Below are 15,408 nucleotides of genomic sequence, written 5' to 3' on the forward strand. Positions count from 1 at the left end.
CCCAGGAAACTGGTAGCCTCCCAGTGCCGAGCTTATGTTCGTTTCATCTGAAATGCACACTCACACAAATGGATTTTGGTCTTCTTTCTTCAATATTACAGGATGAGCCCAGGCATACTGTAAAATTTAATTCCTTCTCACAGGCGTCTTTATTCTGTCACGTACTTGTCATTGTACTTTTCATAACTTAACTAGAATGCTCCTACCCTCTCCCTCCCTGACTTGGAAACCATTAATTCTTCTGACCTAACTAGTTAACTTGCTAAACCACCTTTCTGGTTATTTACCAGGAAACACAGGACCAGACACAAAAATAATATACCTCAATATACAACAGCTCAGACTTCATTTGTAGGCAGAATTTCATTTGTTTGCCACAGGCAGAAAACATTTATGTATTGAGTGCATTTGGGAAGGAGAGAGAGTAGGAAGGCATATGGATGGCAGGACAATTTGGTAGGAACTGCGACAGAATTTTTTATTTTGTGTTGTCAAAAGCTCTGTTTTGTATGTTCTTATTTTTATTAAAGTAGACAAGAATATCTTCTCATCTTCAGTATGTACATTTATTAGCTTTCTTGGAATGTTTTCCTAATCTTTGCACCTGCTCTCTTACCTCTAGCATTCTTGCTATGGGCATTCTATTGTTGTCATTTTGCTTTTTGTCTTAAAATATTTCCTCAATGCCTGGTGATTTTTGATTGCCTATTCCTGTAGAAGAATGAGACACTGAAAAGCCAGTTGGTGTGTGTTGTTAGAACGTGGGCTTCACAGTAGAGTAATCTGGTGGGGGGCTTCTTTGGAGGATTTCGGGCATTGGCCTGATAAGGTATCTTTTCTTGGATTGGCCAGTTTCCCCAGAGGCTACTCCTAAAATCTTCTGCCAGAGGAAGAGGGAGTTGGAATTTTTTTCTGCTCACGTATTTATAGCTTTATATTTAATCCCCTCGTTTTCTGTATGTTAGCCACCCCTTCAAATATGACTTGTGTCTCTAAGTCCAAGCTTCTCTCAGTTATATTCCCCACCAAGTCTTTTGCAGGAATTAGGGAAGAGCAGCCATCCTGCTGCAAGAGGTGGGGTTTGTACTTCTGTTTCTATACAGGCAGCCAGTGTGAAGGGTGGTGACAAGGACTAATGGCCTGGGAGAGAGTCTTTATCCCAGGTTGCTGTCTTTTGTTTCTCCAAAGTCTGTTCATGAAATAAAAACAGTGCATTTTATTTTGTTATAGTTTAACATAGTAGTATACAAAAAAAGCCGCATTAGCAGATTCTAATGACTTCACGCCAAATATACTACACCCTGAATCTGTAAATCAACACCCCTTCCTGGTCAGTCCCTGTGAATACTTGCTCCTTTCAGTCTTTTCCAGCCTGAGAGCATCCAGAATATCAAAGTCCTCCTTTTCTTAACCCCATCCTTAAAGACAAACGAATCTCCTTTAATGTGAAAGAAAATCTTAGTCAGGAAATAGCTGGTTGTCAGTCTTCCTGTACTTTACACATATGACCTTGGTCCAGCTTGATAAACATTTATTGAGTGCCTATAATAAGTGCATAGGCTCTGTGTACACTGAAGTTTCAAAAACGCACAGGACAGTCCTCTGCCCTCAAGGAATTCAAAGTCACATTTTCTCTGTGCCTTCCCACTAATTCCCATGTAATCGGAAGTGGCTTCTGCATGGAGAAGTCACTGGGTGATGGCTAAGCAGCTGCTTGACATTGGATTTTCAGTCATGCTAACCCTAGTTTCTTTCATTTTCTATATACAGATATTTAAAACTGAATTATTTTGAAAGCCATTGTAAATTAGCTTGGATCCCAACATATGACAATGTCTGAAAAAGTAAAGTATTATCATCTCCCCTTAAAGAAAAAAAACCAAAGCTCCACAGCACTCTTGTATTGGTGCATCATCTGTACATGAAGTTCTTGAGTCAGGTCAACTGATGGGGGCTCCTGTGATGACAAGTTTGTAGTAGGCTCCTTTCTGGGCCATCAGTTCTTCATGGCTCCCCTTTTCAATCACTACTCCCTGTGACATGACAGCAATGATATCTGAGTTTTGGATGGTAGACAAACGATGAGCAATGACAATGCAGGTCCGACCTTCTCTGGCTTTGTCCAGGGCGACCTGCACCGTCTGCAAAGAGAAAGTGGAAAGCTGATGCAAAGACACGTGCTTGTTCTCTGGTCCAACATCTCAAGAATTCTACTTAATACTACTTGAGTAACATTGCTATACTCAGGAGTTAAACCCAAAACCTTGACAGGAGAGAAAGGATCACGTAAGTATTTGTTGAACGCAATGCCTCAATGATTTAAATTGTATTCTCCAGGCTAAGACATTTCAGCAAAGCAAGAACGAGCCAAACTATGAGTCAAAATGTACTTTTACAATACCTTATGGTCTAGTTTGCAAAAATGAAACCAAAAAAACCATGTAAGGTAGCAGTTAAGTGGTCATTGCTGATACATTCTTCATCTACATCTTAGCTCTCTCCAAAATGAATCCTGATTTTTAAGGAGTTAATTTATAAATTATAAACTTCATAATTTCGTTTTGTCCAATTACATTTCCTTTCACACACACCAGGTGCCACCTCTTACTTTGTGTTGTGTGCTGTCTCCCTGCTTCAGCATGTAACTTTGAAATTATAAAATAGGAAATGCCTCACAGATGACCTAGATTATTTTACTTAAGAAAGCTAATTACTTGCCCTTGAAAAAGTGTCACCTAGCTTAGAGAATCTTAACAACAATTCTTACTATAAAGTTACAATATGCTTTTTTATTTGAAACATTCCTGTTTTGAATCACTTCCTCTAGATTATTGTCTTTCTGTTCCACCAAGTATTGGCCATTTATACCGTTAATGAGTCAGAAAATTGAAAATAGTGCCATTTTATAAGGGCAAATATTACAGCAAAAGATTCATTTATAATGATCTAAGATTTTAGAAAATCAGTACATACCTTTTCACTTTCTGTGTCTAAGGCAGAAGTAGCCTCATCTAGTAGCAAGATTTTAGGGTCTCGTACAATGGCCCGAGCAATAGCAATACGTTGTTTCTCCCCTCGAGATAGTTGAGACCCCTGGGCCCCAACATTAGTTTCATATTTCTGGAAAAAGTATGGTAAGTTAGAGACCCAGAAACAGTCATTGCTCCTATGCTGTATTGAGCCCACGTTAATGACCTCTCTGTGGATTTAAACAATTTTTGTTTTTTAAAATTGGGAATAATAAATGAATCCTTCTATAAAAGATGTAAAATCTATTTCAGAATATAAGAAAAATATGGTATTTGGTGGGAAATTAGGGAATTTTATATCTCCTCTGCCTTTATTTTAGGGTTTTTTTTTTTTTTCTTTCTTCCTGTCTGTGAGATCTCTCTGATTTAAGATTCCTGGATTTCCAAACTCTTGTCTGGAAGAGCTTTCCAAGATGGAATGATCCTATGAATGCAAGGGCCCCTTGAGAGGAGAATGCAAGGGTCCATTCTGTAATTGAGGAGACATCATTCTGGAACATAAGCCGAGGTACAAATCCGCACTGTGCTGCCTACTAGCTCTAACGAGCGTGATCAAATTACTTAACTTTCTGTGAACAGCAAACTTGCCTGGAAAATGCAGATATTAATCACTAGTCCATACATTTGTTGAAAAATTATGAAGGAAAATCCCTAGCTAGATGCTTGGCATGGCTACACAATAAATAGTTAACATTCACAGAATATTTATGATGCATTAGGCATCGTGTTAACCAATCTAGCCAGATGATCATTTAATATTCACAGTAATAATTTTCTCCCTACTTTACAGACTACAAAACTTAGGCAGAGACAGGTAAGGAAATTGTGCAAAGACAAGTAAAAAGCAGTGAAGGTGAATGCTAAATTCACGTGTGTCATGTTTCTGAGACTTTGCCTTTGACCACTGTTCTCCCCTGCCTTCCACAACAAGGTGTGTTTCCTTCCCCTGTTTCCCTTGTCTCCTGACAAATGCTAAGCAAGCCAAGTGAGACTCTTGACAGCCTGCTTTGTCCTCGTGGAGAAAAAAATGCTCAGTGGAGGGTATGATGGATAAAGTCCATATGAGAAAGGGGTAATAAACTGCCTCTGAGCCGCTGCCTCCCACGAAATGAGAAGGGGCTAAACAAAGGTTTGTGGAATAAATGAATCTTTCAGGGGCCACACAAGCTTTGCTTTTCATTCAGGATACAGTAAACAGTAATTTCCACATGCTTAAGGATTGAGCTACCCAGGTTAGAATCAAGCTAATACTTAAGAGCCTTTGTGAGAAAAACAAACAAAACCAAACAAAACAAGGAAAAAGTCACCACACACAGCACAAAATTTATAAACATAATCACTTGTAAAAGAAAGTCATTTCCAAGCGGTATTTAAAAGAAGTGCAAAAGGTTAAAAGTTGAGTTCCTAAAATTTAATTTCCATGTGTTAATTTTTTTTGTGATCAACCACCAAGAGACTCTTGGTGGATGGAAAAATGCAGAGTCAATATTGTACTATGTTCAAACTTAGCTTTGGAAAAGTGAGTTGCAGCACGGCAGATGCAACTTACCTCACCAGGCACAGCATATGCTGCCAAGTAATGAAATTATGGGGATGACAATACTAGCAGCATAATGACTATTATGTGTATTCCTTCATTTTCATGTAATTTTTTGCATTTTGTAGATGATCGAGTCTCAGTAAAGATAAGTAATTGTCCCAAAGTTACACAGCTAGTAAGTAAGGTTGAATTCAAACCTCTATCTGTTCTGAATCTCAGGATTGTTTCTCACCATGCTGCACTAATGCTCAGTATTGTTCTGCTTTACTTACAATAGGATCTAGGGCATCCTTTGCACTGGACAATATAATACTTTCCAAAACTAAAGAGTGTGTTGGTGAAGGCCATTTGTTTTGCTTAAAAGACAGAGACAATCCCAGGGCACCAAGAAATGAACCATGTTGCCTTTGACCTTCTCCGTGAGCCACAGTCATAACATATTTTGGCTGTTACCTCTCCCCATCCCCGTCTCCCATAGGGAGGTGACTTGGTTCTCACCTCTGGGAGCGACATGACAAAGTCATGCAGCTGGGCCTGCTTGGCGGCTTCTATGACTTTTTCCACGGGAATCTCTTTGGTGTTGTCCCCATACTTGATGTTGTCCATTATGCTACAGGCAAACAGCACTGGCTCCTGGGAAACAATTCCAATGTTTGAGCGGAGAAACTGGACATTTACTTTTTTGCTGTCATGCCCATCTATCATCTGCCAATAGAGGTGACAAGCAGAGCATTACGTTTTAGAATTCCAGCAATGAGGAAACTTCATATTCCAGAGGCAGTATTAAATAAGACAGTTGCTTTACTTGAGAGAGAAAAATCCAGGAAATCTCATAAATAAGTTATGTTGCCTTTGACCTCTGGAGGTGGTATCTGTCAGGAGTGGTGTCAAAGTTATGATTTTGACACAAAAACTATGGTTTGGTTTGTTTCCTAAAATTTAGTTTTATAGGTAGTAGAAACGCAAAGGGCGTTCAGGACAGTTATTTCCCCTTATACTTTGGTGTAGCACATCCTTTACAAGTATGAACAATTGCTCAATTTTGAGACTCCACAGGCTATGAAGCAGGTTTTTCTATGTAAGCCTAATGGGAAATATAACAATTAAACCTATTTCCTTGATTTTACTGATACTAACATGAGATAACAGACTCAACTAAGAAAGGAGTACATTTATTCACCTCGTCAATCAACAAACGTATATTAAGTTTTCTGCCACAAGGGCACCATACTAGGGAGTCTTTTGTCTGCTATATAAAGAAAAAATAATCTCTATTTTCTAGTAATTCATGAGCTAACTAGGCAATTTAGTGCAGGAACTCAAATATCTACCCTTTGAGCTGTTTCACTTAAAAATCTTAAAATACTAAAGGTGCAGTGTGTCTAACATATTATTATAAAGTGTTTGGCCCTATGGTTTCAGAAAAAGATTATGTTAAATGGTGTGAACACACTATATTTTAGATAAATTTTTGGCAATGGAAAAAGCAAACACTAGTGGGAAAAAATGTAAGGCATTCCTCAACAATTAAACTCATTTTCCTCTACTCATTTTCCATAGTATTTATAGATTGCAAAGCACAATTTAATACCTAATTAAGTACTGGAGAGGCTTGCTAATTATTGTACAGGAACTAGTAAGGTAAACTCCTAAAAGACAAAAGACATGCTTCCTACTTCTTAGAATCTGCCACAGGGCCCAACACAGTATTGCATATCACAGGAATTAAATGTTGAAAATGTTGAATGCTGCATTTGGTGGCTTCCTTAACAGTAAAGATAATTTTCATCTTTCATTTATTTAGTCTATCTATTTATAATGTTTATTTATTTATTTTTGAGAGTGAGCACGTGCGAGCAGGAGAGGGGCAGAGGAAGAAAGAGAGAGAGACAGAGAGAGAATCCCAAGCAGGCTCTATGCTGTCAGCACAGAGTTCAACATGGGGCTTGAACTCAAGAACCCTGAGATCATGACCTGAGCTGAAATCAAGAGTCAGAGGCTCACCCAACCAACTTTGGCACCCCAACGACAATTTTTTTAAATTGCATAAAATGTGGTATTTTTTCCTATTTGAAAAAGGTTTGTAGAAATGTTTTACAATGATATAACAAAATATACTGTGTTTATGAAATTCAAGGAATCATACTGATTTCTTCATAAGCATTGCTTCTTACCTATAATCAGAACAAGCACTGAGCACATTCAGAGAAATATACTTAATGTGTATGTTAATGTTGGAAAGGTCAAATATGAAGGATTCAGGTCCCTATATGTCTTATAGCTCACAGTCTACTTGGGGTGATAGACAGGATAGTCTGACATTTTGGGAAACTAGACCCTCTCTTTTGTAGAGATCAGACCCCAGTGCAATGTGCTTTCTAGGTTCATCAGTCACTACATACTTTTAAACAAATTAAAATCTTTATAACCAAAGTTATTAACAAAGTGATTATAAATTATATATAACCAACTCTTACTCCTTATTTTCATAATTTCCTGGATTCTACCAATATCTCTTTGCTTTACTCTTTGCAAGGGAATCTTTAGTTGCCTCCTTCAAGTTTCTCTCAGCATTTCTTTTCATAAAGTGACCTGTCCTCATCGCAGTGAAGATTATACCACCCAGGGAACTCAAATTAATCCTTCATTTCAAAATATTAGAATTAAAAAATCACTTGTGGAGCAGAATAAAACATTTTCAGACCTATGCCTCTGAATCATTTCTTAGAAAACTACTGGTGGATGCACTCCAACAAAATGAAAGTGAAACCCAAAAAAGAGAAAGATAAGGGAATGAGGAAATAATGGATCTAATCCAAGAAAACAAGCAGGAAACTCAGGGTGACAACTATTCATCAGGCGCAGATTGAAATTAGCCCAGGCAGCTGCAGACATGAGAGGAAGAAGCATGTCCCTCAAAAAAGGTAGCAGGATAGACACATTGGAAGGATATAAAGGTTTGATAAAGGCAGAAGATGCCGGAAAAAAAGCCTTTCAGAAAAATGATCAAGAAAGAAAATGTAATGCTGATGTATGTCACTACTTGATAATGGGATGGACAATATTTACATAATCATAATCAAAGTTGTTAGTTGGCTGTTAACTTTTAGAGTCAGCCTAGAATGAAAGACAATAAATGTTATAAACAGAATGTTAGTGTTTTGCATTTTGGTAATATAAAAGTACGGTTATTAGGGCTAGAGAAATAAAAGGAAGGAGGAAGAGGTGAAAATAAACATAGAATTGTTAATCTTATTTTAGGAAATGAGAATTCAAGAGATGCTATCTGCAGGTGGTAGAAAAGATGCAGAATTATATTAATTAAAGTTACAGACAGAAACTTTTTAAAGTAATACATCTATATTGGGAGGAGATGTGTAAAAAGAGGGGAAGTGTTGAGGGTAAGCTAAATTTCCATCTCTTAAGAATAAGTCAATAAAGAGTCTAAACTTGTTAAATCGTGAAACAGCAGCATAACCATATTATTTAGAGACATTGAGGTAATCATTGAAAGATCTAAAAACATCAAATAGTTCTCTTTGAGCAGAGACATGGGGAGAGGTGGAAAAGATAGCTTTTTATTACAAATCTTTCCTATTTTATTTTGTATTCCTCTGCATAAATTATTTGGAAATAAAGAAAAGAAAAAGGAAAGGAAAGACAATAGAAAGAAATGCTTTGGAAAATAAGCAACAAAGCAATTCACCAGCTTTTCAAATATCCTTGCCAAAGCTCTATGGCACATAACTACCAACTAGAGTTCTTTATATTATCTAGACTTAAGCTTCTGGAACCAGGATTATCTCAGATTTTTCATACTAAATCCCCTCTCTTGCTCATTTATCATTGCGTTCCTTGTCACCCCAGTCATTTTTTCCGTTCGCGGTCATTAGCTTCCCGATTTGTTTGCACATTCTGCTCCATTTACGGGTAAGTGAATGCTTCTGTTAAACACACTCATCTCCAGCTTTGCAGTGTGCCCAGTTTTCTTTGTCTAACTGGTCAGCAGGCCATCTGGAACTGGGAAATATATGGTATCAGAAATTGTGAGGTAGAATGAGGTCAACCAGCAAATGACTGGAACCAGAAAATATCCATAGGAGAAAGTGTCTGAGGTGAGCATGTTAGAGTGAGTCTGGCATAATCTTGAAAAACACTTTTAAGGGACTGGAGATACTCTGCAGAAAGCAAAATTCTCAAAAGCATTTGCATCGCTTACCACCTTCCCTTGGTCAGGATCATAGAAACGTTCCAAAAGCTGAATACTGGTGCTTTTGCCACATCCACTGCTTCCAACAAATGCCAGTGTTTGGCCTGGACCAACCGATACTGAGAGACCATTCAGAACTTGTACATCAGGTCGAGAAGGATATGTAAATTTGCAGTCAACAAAGTCAATCTGGCCTTGGAAGTTGTCCTGTGGATGGGAAGATTGGAGTTACATATGCTCCTACTAGAATCTAGAATACTGAAAATGCATCTAAATCTGAGTTTTAAATCCTTGCTTAAGATACCCTCAAATGCATGCTCCCATAGTGTGAAGTATAAAGACAGCCACTTCATGAAATGAAATTCTATTCTCTATCCTAGCAGGTATAGAACAAAGGGAGGCTTGAACAGGGAAATTAAAGACACATGACCTCTTAATCCCATTCGAACCCAAAGGGATTTCCTTGTCATTCGTTCATTCTGAATGGAAGAGAACTGGAAGATATGATTCCATCACAGAACCCAGTAACTGTTTAAACCCTTATATTCTGCTTCCCCTAGAGATTTCAAATAGCAGCACTACACTTCAAATGACTCAGAAAGTTACTTGAGCCTGTATTGGAAAGGTGGGTACCTTCAATTGTACTAGCTGAATTATGAGTTATAGAAATGGATAGACATTTAATAACATAGAAGATTCACTTTTATTGAGCTGAAGGAGGAACAGGTCATTTCACCAATTTACAAAGATTTCTGAATTTAGTTCAGCTTTACTGGGATTTAGTTTTGTTTTGCTCTCTTGAACACACTGGAATATTAAAAAATAGTTAGGGAGGGGGCCTCTGAGTAGCTCAGTTCGTTAAGTGTCTGACTTTAGCTGAGGTCATGATCTCACAGCTTCCGTGTTCAATCCTCACATAAGGCTCTGTGCTGACAGCTCAGAGCCTGGAGCCTGCTTCAGATTCTGAGTCTCCCTCTCTCTCTCTCTCTCTCTCTCTCTGCACTTCCCCCACTCGCACATGCGTACACGCTCTCTCAAAAATATATAGACATTAAATTTAAAAAAATAGTCAGGGAAGTTAAAAAAATACTTGTTGGGACTATCAATTATAAGAAAAGGTATTTTGCTGATATCAAATTAGTTTTCTGGAAGTCCACATTAATCTAGATAAACATGAGTTAAATCAATATGATTGGACAGGAAGAACTGGTTTTTCAACATTCCATACCGGAACATTAGTAGAAAATATGGTGGTTGGGTAGGTCTCAAAAAACATCCAGCTTTGTTTATTCTGGAACTAAGTGTGCTTTATATTAGTCAGAATTTAGCGTTCACTGGATATTGTTGCCCTATTCACATGCCAAATTTATGAATAAACTTTAATGCTAATTTACTTCATTCCTTTACATTTATAAATCTATTGTCTGTATTCTGAGTGCATATGAATGAACCCATATACTAAAAGAAAGTGCTAAGTAGAATTGTATGACCAGCTGTTCTACACATACACATACAAACACATGTGCACAGTCCTCCCCCACCACCCTCCTATTCCCTCAGTACTTACCCACTTTTCACCTGCACCACTGTACACATTAATTGGGGGTTGTCGGTCCAGTAGTTGAAAAAAGCGTGCAGCTGATATTTTAGCTTTGGCGTAGCTAGGGGTGTAAGCGGAGGCTCTTCCAAAAGCTGTGGCACTTAGTACAACTGAAGAGATCACCCTGAAATTGGACAGACACCCAGGTAGAGAAGGGGTGTGGCACGGTTGGTATGACAGCTTAAGAGGCAGAAGTCTGGGGGCCTGGCCCTGGTTCTACTGGAAAAGAACTGAGCAGCCTTGAGCAGGTCACCTTAGACTTGTTGGGAATGGGGGCTTCGAGACACTCGTAGTTTTCCAATGTGTCCTATGTAAAAATGGTGAGAGGAGAAGTGAACAAGGGGATTCAGACCTCCAAACCCTGCTTTAGCTACAGTGGCCTCTTGGTCAAAAGTTTGGGAAAGAAAAACTTTCTGAAAGTTTTTTAAAAATGAGGGGGGGGCAATGTTCATAGCAGCACTCTCCACAATAGCTAAAACATGGAAAGAGCCTAAGTGTCCATCAACAGACAAATGGATCAAGAAGATGTGGTTTATCTATACCATGGAATACTACATGGCAATGAGAAACAATGAAATCTGGCCATGTGTAGCAACATGGATGGACCTTGAGGGTGTTATGCTGAGCAAAATAAGTCAGGCAGAGAAGGACAAATACCATATGTTTGCACGTATAGGAGGATTAGGAGGAACTTGACGGAGGACCAAGGGGGAGAAGAAGGGCGGAAATGGTGGGGGAAAGGGAGAGAGGCAAACCATGAGAGACTCTTGAATGCTGACAAAAACTGAGGACTGATGGATGTGGGGGGGAGGGGGGAGGGGCATGAAGGAGGGCACTTTGGGGATGAGCACTGAGTGTTATGTAAAAACTAATTTGACAATAAACTATTTGTAAAAAAAAAAAAAAAAAAAAAAAAAAATGAGGGGGGGGGCTTGAAAGATCATCGGATTGGGTTGAGTTCTTACAAAGCTAATATTTTTTGAATCTATAATAAGTGTGTAAAAGAGAACGATTAGTGATATAAGCATCTTTCTGTACCAAGCATGCATGTCACTCATGCTTCAGACACCATGAGAAAGATACAATTGTCTGTTTGCTTCTGCAGTACTTTTCCCAACTTCTAACTATATTCAAAATGTGCAAAATTAATGAGGAAATGGGTGAAGGAATAAATAAGTGATAAATATGGTGAGAGAAGTCTCTGGTGCTGTATAGATGATGATGTGACGGGCATCCTCCAAAGCTGACCACTTGCACCACGATGCACGGAGGGTCTGCCTCAGAGGTGGTAGAGGGCAGTGTATTTGTGCCTTTATGAACCGCTCGGTTCATAAGCAGGAATTCTTTTAGGCCAGACTTGCAAACCCAAACATCTCCAGGAGCCCAGCCCAAAGCTTAAAGCAATGAAAATCACCTGAAATAAAAATGGGAATTGGTGGAAGGTTATCTTTCAGTTTTTAAATTTTTTTAATATTTATTTATTTTTGAGAGAAAGAGAGACAGAGCAAGCAAGCAAGCACGGGAGTGAGGGAGAGAGTTTTTAAAGAGAAGCCAGAAGTTGCGAATTTTCTATAGTTTCCCAATTTTTACATATTGACAAATAATTCTTCAAATATCTGACATAAACTAATAAGTCAACAGTTTGTGATTTCTGATTTGGGTTAACAGCTCTCAATATGCAAAAACTTAGAAAAGAAACTTTTCTGATTGGAGTGGGTATAGTGGGGCAGGAGAAAAAGTCTCTTCCGTATTTCTAAAAGAAAGATAGAAGGCAAGAAGACAGAACTCATGGCTTGAGGACGAACCCCAAAGAACAGATTTCTTTTGGGACCACTTTTCCCAATGTCCACCAAGGCTTTCTCAGACCACCTACCCTTTATCCTTCTAACACCACATTACATCCATATACACGAGTACCCGGTCCTTTGGCACCCTGACGCTCTTTGGCTCTCACCTCTGGAAATGTAAGACACTGGACTCAAAGCTAATCTTATCAGTAGAGCAGGCTTGAACTATAAGAAAGGAACACAATTCCCCTGTCCTGGCCTTTGCTGCCTCTACCTAGGAGGGTTCATCTAGAAATATGCCCTCCTTGCAAAAACTAGAGTTCCAATAAGATGGTTCTATGAACCATCTGATCAAAGGCCTCTAGATTTCTCAGCATTAACCAGAATAATAGACTGTATCGGTGGTTCATTCATCCTATTAGTCTGTACACATCCTTTTACAATAGGACTTTTTTATTCTTCTGTGATATTGTGATTTATAGTAAGAAACATATATTTGGTTTTGGCTCCTATTCCTGGCACAGAGCTGTTAAACCCTTGGAAGTTCCTAAATTTGGAGAGCGATCTTGGTGTCCTTTGTTATGTTAATGAAGTGGCTCTGGAGGCCCCTATTAACCTCTGGGTGGGGGCGGGTTGTAGTTGCCAGGGAGACAACCACACAATTAGAGGGTTGGAACTTTCAGTCCTATCCCTGCCCCTCACTTCCAGAGAAAGGTAGGGTGTCTGAGAAGTCTGAGGAAGGTGGTTTGGGCAGTCTTGCAGGACTGAGTCCTTAGGCTGTGGGATCTGATGCTGTCTCCAAGTAGATGGTGTCAGAATTAAGTTGAACCGTAGGACATCCAATCAGGGATCAGAAGTGTGCATGTGACAACAGTGTGACAATAAAGGAGAAACACAAAAGGTAGATTCCATTCTCTTTTCTTTAAATCTGGGATTGGTTGTATGACTTTCCTTGGCCAAAGAGATACTAGAATATGTGTTGCACACAGAGACTTGGAAAGTGTTTCGCCTTGGGCGTTGGGGCTTACTCTCTTTTGTTGTACTTGGAGTACTGAGGCCATAATATGAAGAAAACAAGCCAACCTGCTAGAGAGGCCAGGTGGAGACAGTAGTGCACTCAGAAGCCTGACTGAATCAGTCCAGTTTTGAAGAACCACCCTGATAGTTCACAGAGTCTTGAGAAATAATCAAGACCTACTATTTAAGATATCAAATGTGGTATGATTTGTTGAGCAGCAAAAGTTGCCTGATAGAACCAGGCCTCCTCCCTAAAGTGTTGATCTTTTATGACCTTGGCATGACAGGCCTCACCTGAACACATAGCTGAAATGGAGCCCCTCATTGGGGATTAAGTAACCTCCGTATCTGTAGGAAGCAGAGTTAGCAACAAACACTATGCACTGGGAAAAACCATAGCAGAATCCATAAACATTCGCTTTTCGTAAGGCTGTCTTGAATGGCTTCTCCAGCTCCATCTCAAATGCTTCAATAAACTGCCTCTCTTTTCCAATTCCAGCAACAGTGCGGATATTAGTGAGAGCTTCATTTGTAATCTGAAGAAAGAAAAAGAGTCTTAGGAATTAAAGAGCAGAAATACCTACTCTCATGACATTTCAGCTGCTACATGGATTCAATCTGGTGCAAATGGCAAAATGTGGTAGGAATCCATGATGCAGGCATCATCTAGGAACACAAAGAAGTTGTTGGACATCAATTTACCTGGATCATAAGTCAGTTAAACTCAAGTTCTACTTAATACTAACATGTTGGTTGTTTTTTTTTTTTTTTTTTTTTGTCTCCACTTGTAGAAGAGAGGAGGGAAAAAACGTACACACACTTATTCTTGAAAGGTTTTTAGCTTTTTTGTTAATTTATTTGAAATTTCTAAAACAATATCTGCTGATATCTTCTGAGACAAAAGATATTTAATAATACAAATTTAAAATAGGATTCTATTTTATTAAACAATTAATCTGACCAAATATTATAGAAGTATAAAGTTTATCCTTTAGGCTATACTACGAATTTGTGGTTGTTTCAATCGATATGCTATGGTAAGCAATCACTGTTTCTTAATTACCATCCTGTCCTAAAGTAGCACAAAGGTGGGCTACTTTCTCCTATTGGCATATGAAATTTTCTTGGCTTCTGTCTACTTGGGCAATGTTTACATCTCCTCTCTCAAGGTCAAAACCGAGATAATAGTAAATTTGTTACAAGATAAAAGGTGTGCGTGTGTGTGCGTGTGTGTTTGTGCATGATTTCCTATACCTGATAAATGTCTATGCCACCATCTCCTCATTTACCCCTGATACAAGATATTCATTAGAACACTTAAAATTGCATCGCTGAAACTTAAGAGTATTTGAGACCTAGGTTGTATCTCATAGTTCTATTTGGGAAAGACATTTGTCATAAGTATAGCAGATGGTAAAGTGTGAAAATTAAAAGTATCTGCCATTAAAAAGATGATAGCTTCTCTCTGTGTGGGCAGCATGGCCTGGGAAAAACATTTAGCTAAAAACTCAAGTAGACAGGAAACTGAACTCTCCACTCTTGGGAATAAGAATAAACCAAATTGGGATGTGGAGAAAATAACTATTGGAGAGGAAATTGAACATGTAACCCTCTGTGTTTGCCCCACTGTTTCTCTACACCTGCTTACACTCACAGCATCACAGCTTTATTGTCACGGCCTCTGCGCAAAAGCACATATTAAAAAAGGCTAGTGGGAGGTTTCCAAAGAGGAATGTTTGTAGGATCACAGCTTTCTTAAGTCTCTTTGTATAACTCATTTTTAATGGTTTGACAGCCACTTAGCTGTGAGCAGTTTGAAAACTGGGTCTGTAAGATTACCTGGCCCGCCATTTCCAGAGCCTGCTTGTCTTGAGTGGCAAATCCTGTCAACATTCTGGTCTGTATGGCTCCCGACAAAGCCAAGAAGGGAAAGAAGCACACTATAACCAGGCTTAGCTTCCAGCTAAAGACGAAGGCAATGATTATGGCCACGCTGATGTTTGTGAAGGAATTGACCATCATCCCGATTTGAGAGCCAGCTGCCTGCAAACCAAAAGCAATCAACCAATCTGAGACACACAGTCTCTTTCACCAAATACCACTATGTGAAAAGGCTATTTTATTCTGTAAAGATTATTTTTAAAAATCAGCCTGATAAAATATACATAACATGACGTTTCTCATTTTAGCCACTTATAAGTGTACAATTCAGTGGCATTAAATAT

General features: G+C 38.8%; 1 protein-coding gene across 6 annotated transcripts in view; it reads right to left on the minus strand.

Moving 5' to 3' along the window:
• Positions 1–552: 552 nt before the first annotated feature.
• ABCB11 (ATP binding cassette subfamily B member 11) overlaps positions 553–15,408 on the minus strand; it is an 82,458-nt gene continuing 67,602 nt past the window's right edge. For 5 of the 6 annotated variants that reach the window (XM_039248815.1, XM_039248808.1, XM_039248810.1 and 2 more), the window contains 7 exons: positions 15,023–15,226; positions 13,478–13,719; positions 10,347–10,503; positions 8,789–8,986; positions 5,068–5,274; positions 2,974–3,120; positions 553–2,141 (listed from right to left, as the gene is read on the minus strand). In XM_039248815.1, the coding sequence (XP_039104746.1) occupies positions 1,941–2,141; positions 2,974–3,120; positions 5,068–5,274; positions 8,789–8,986; positions 10,347–10,503; positions 13,478–13,719; positions 15,023–15,226 (1,356 nt within the window). In that variant the 3' untranslated portion in view covers positions 553–1,940. Of the gene's footprint in view, positions 2,142–2,973; positions 3,121–5,067; positions 5,275–6,497; positions 8,590–8,788; positions 8,987–10,346; positions 10,504–13,477; positions 13,720–15,022; positions 15,227–15,408 lie in introns of those variants that run through there. The other variant, XM_039248809.1, reaches the window with a different exon arrangement.

The sequence above is a fragment of the Hyaena hyaena genome, unplaced genomic scaffold (genome assembly GCF_003009895.1).
Source record: "Hyaena hyaena isolate Hyena2069 unplaced genomic scaffold, ASM300989v1 scaffold_317, whole genome shotgun sequence".
Classification (NCBI taxonomy): Eukaryota; Metazoa; Chordata; class Mammalia; order Carnivora; family Hyaenidae; genus Hyaena; species Hyaena hyaena.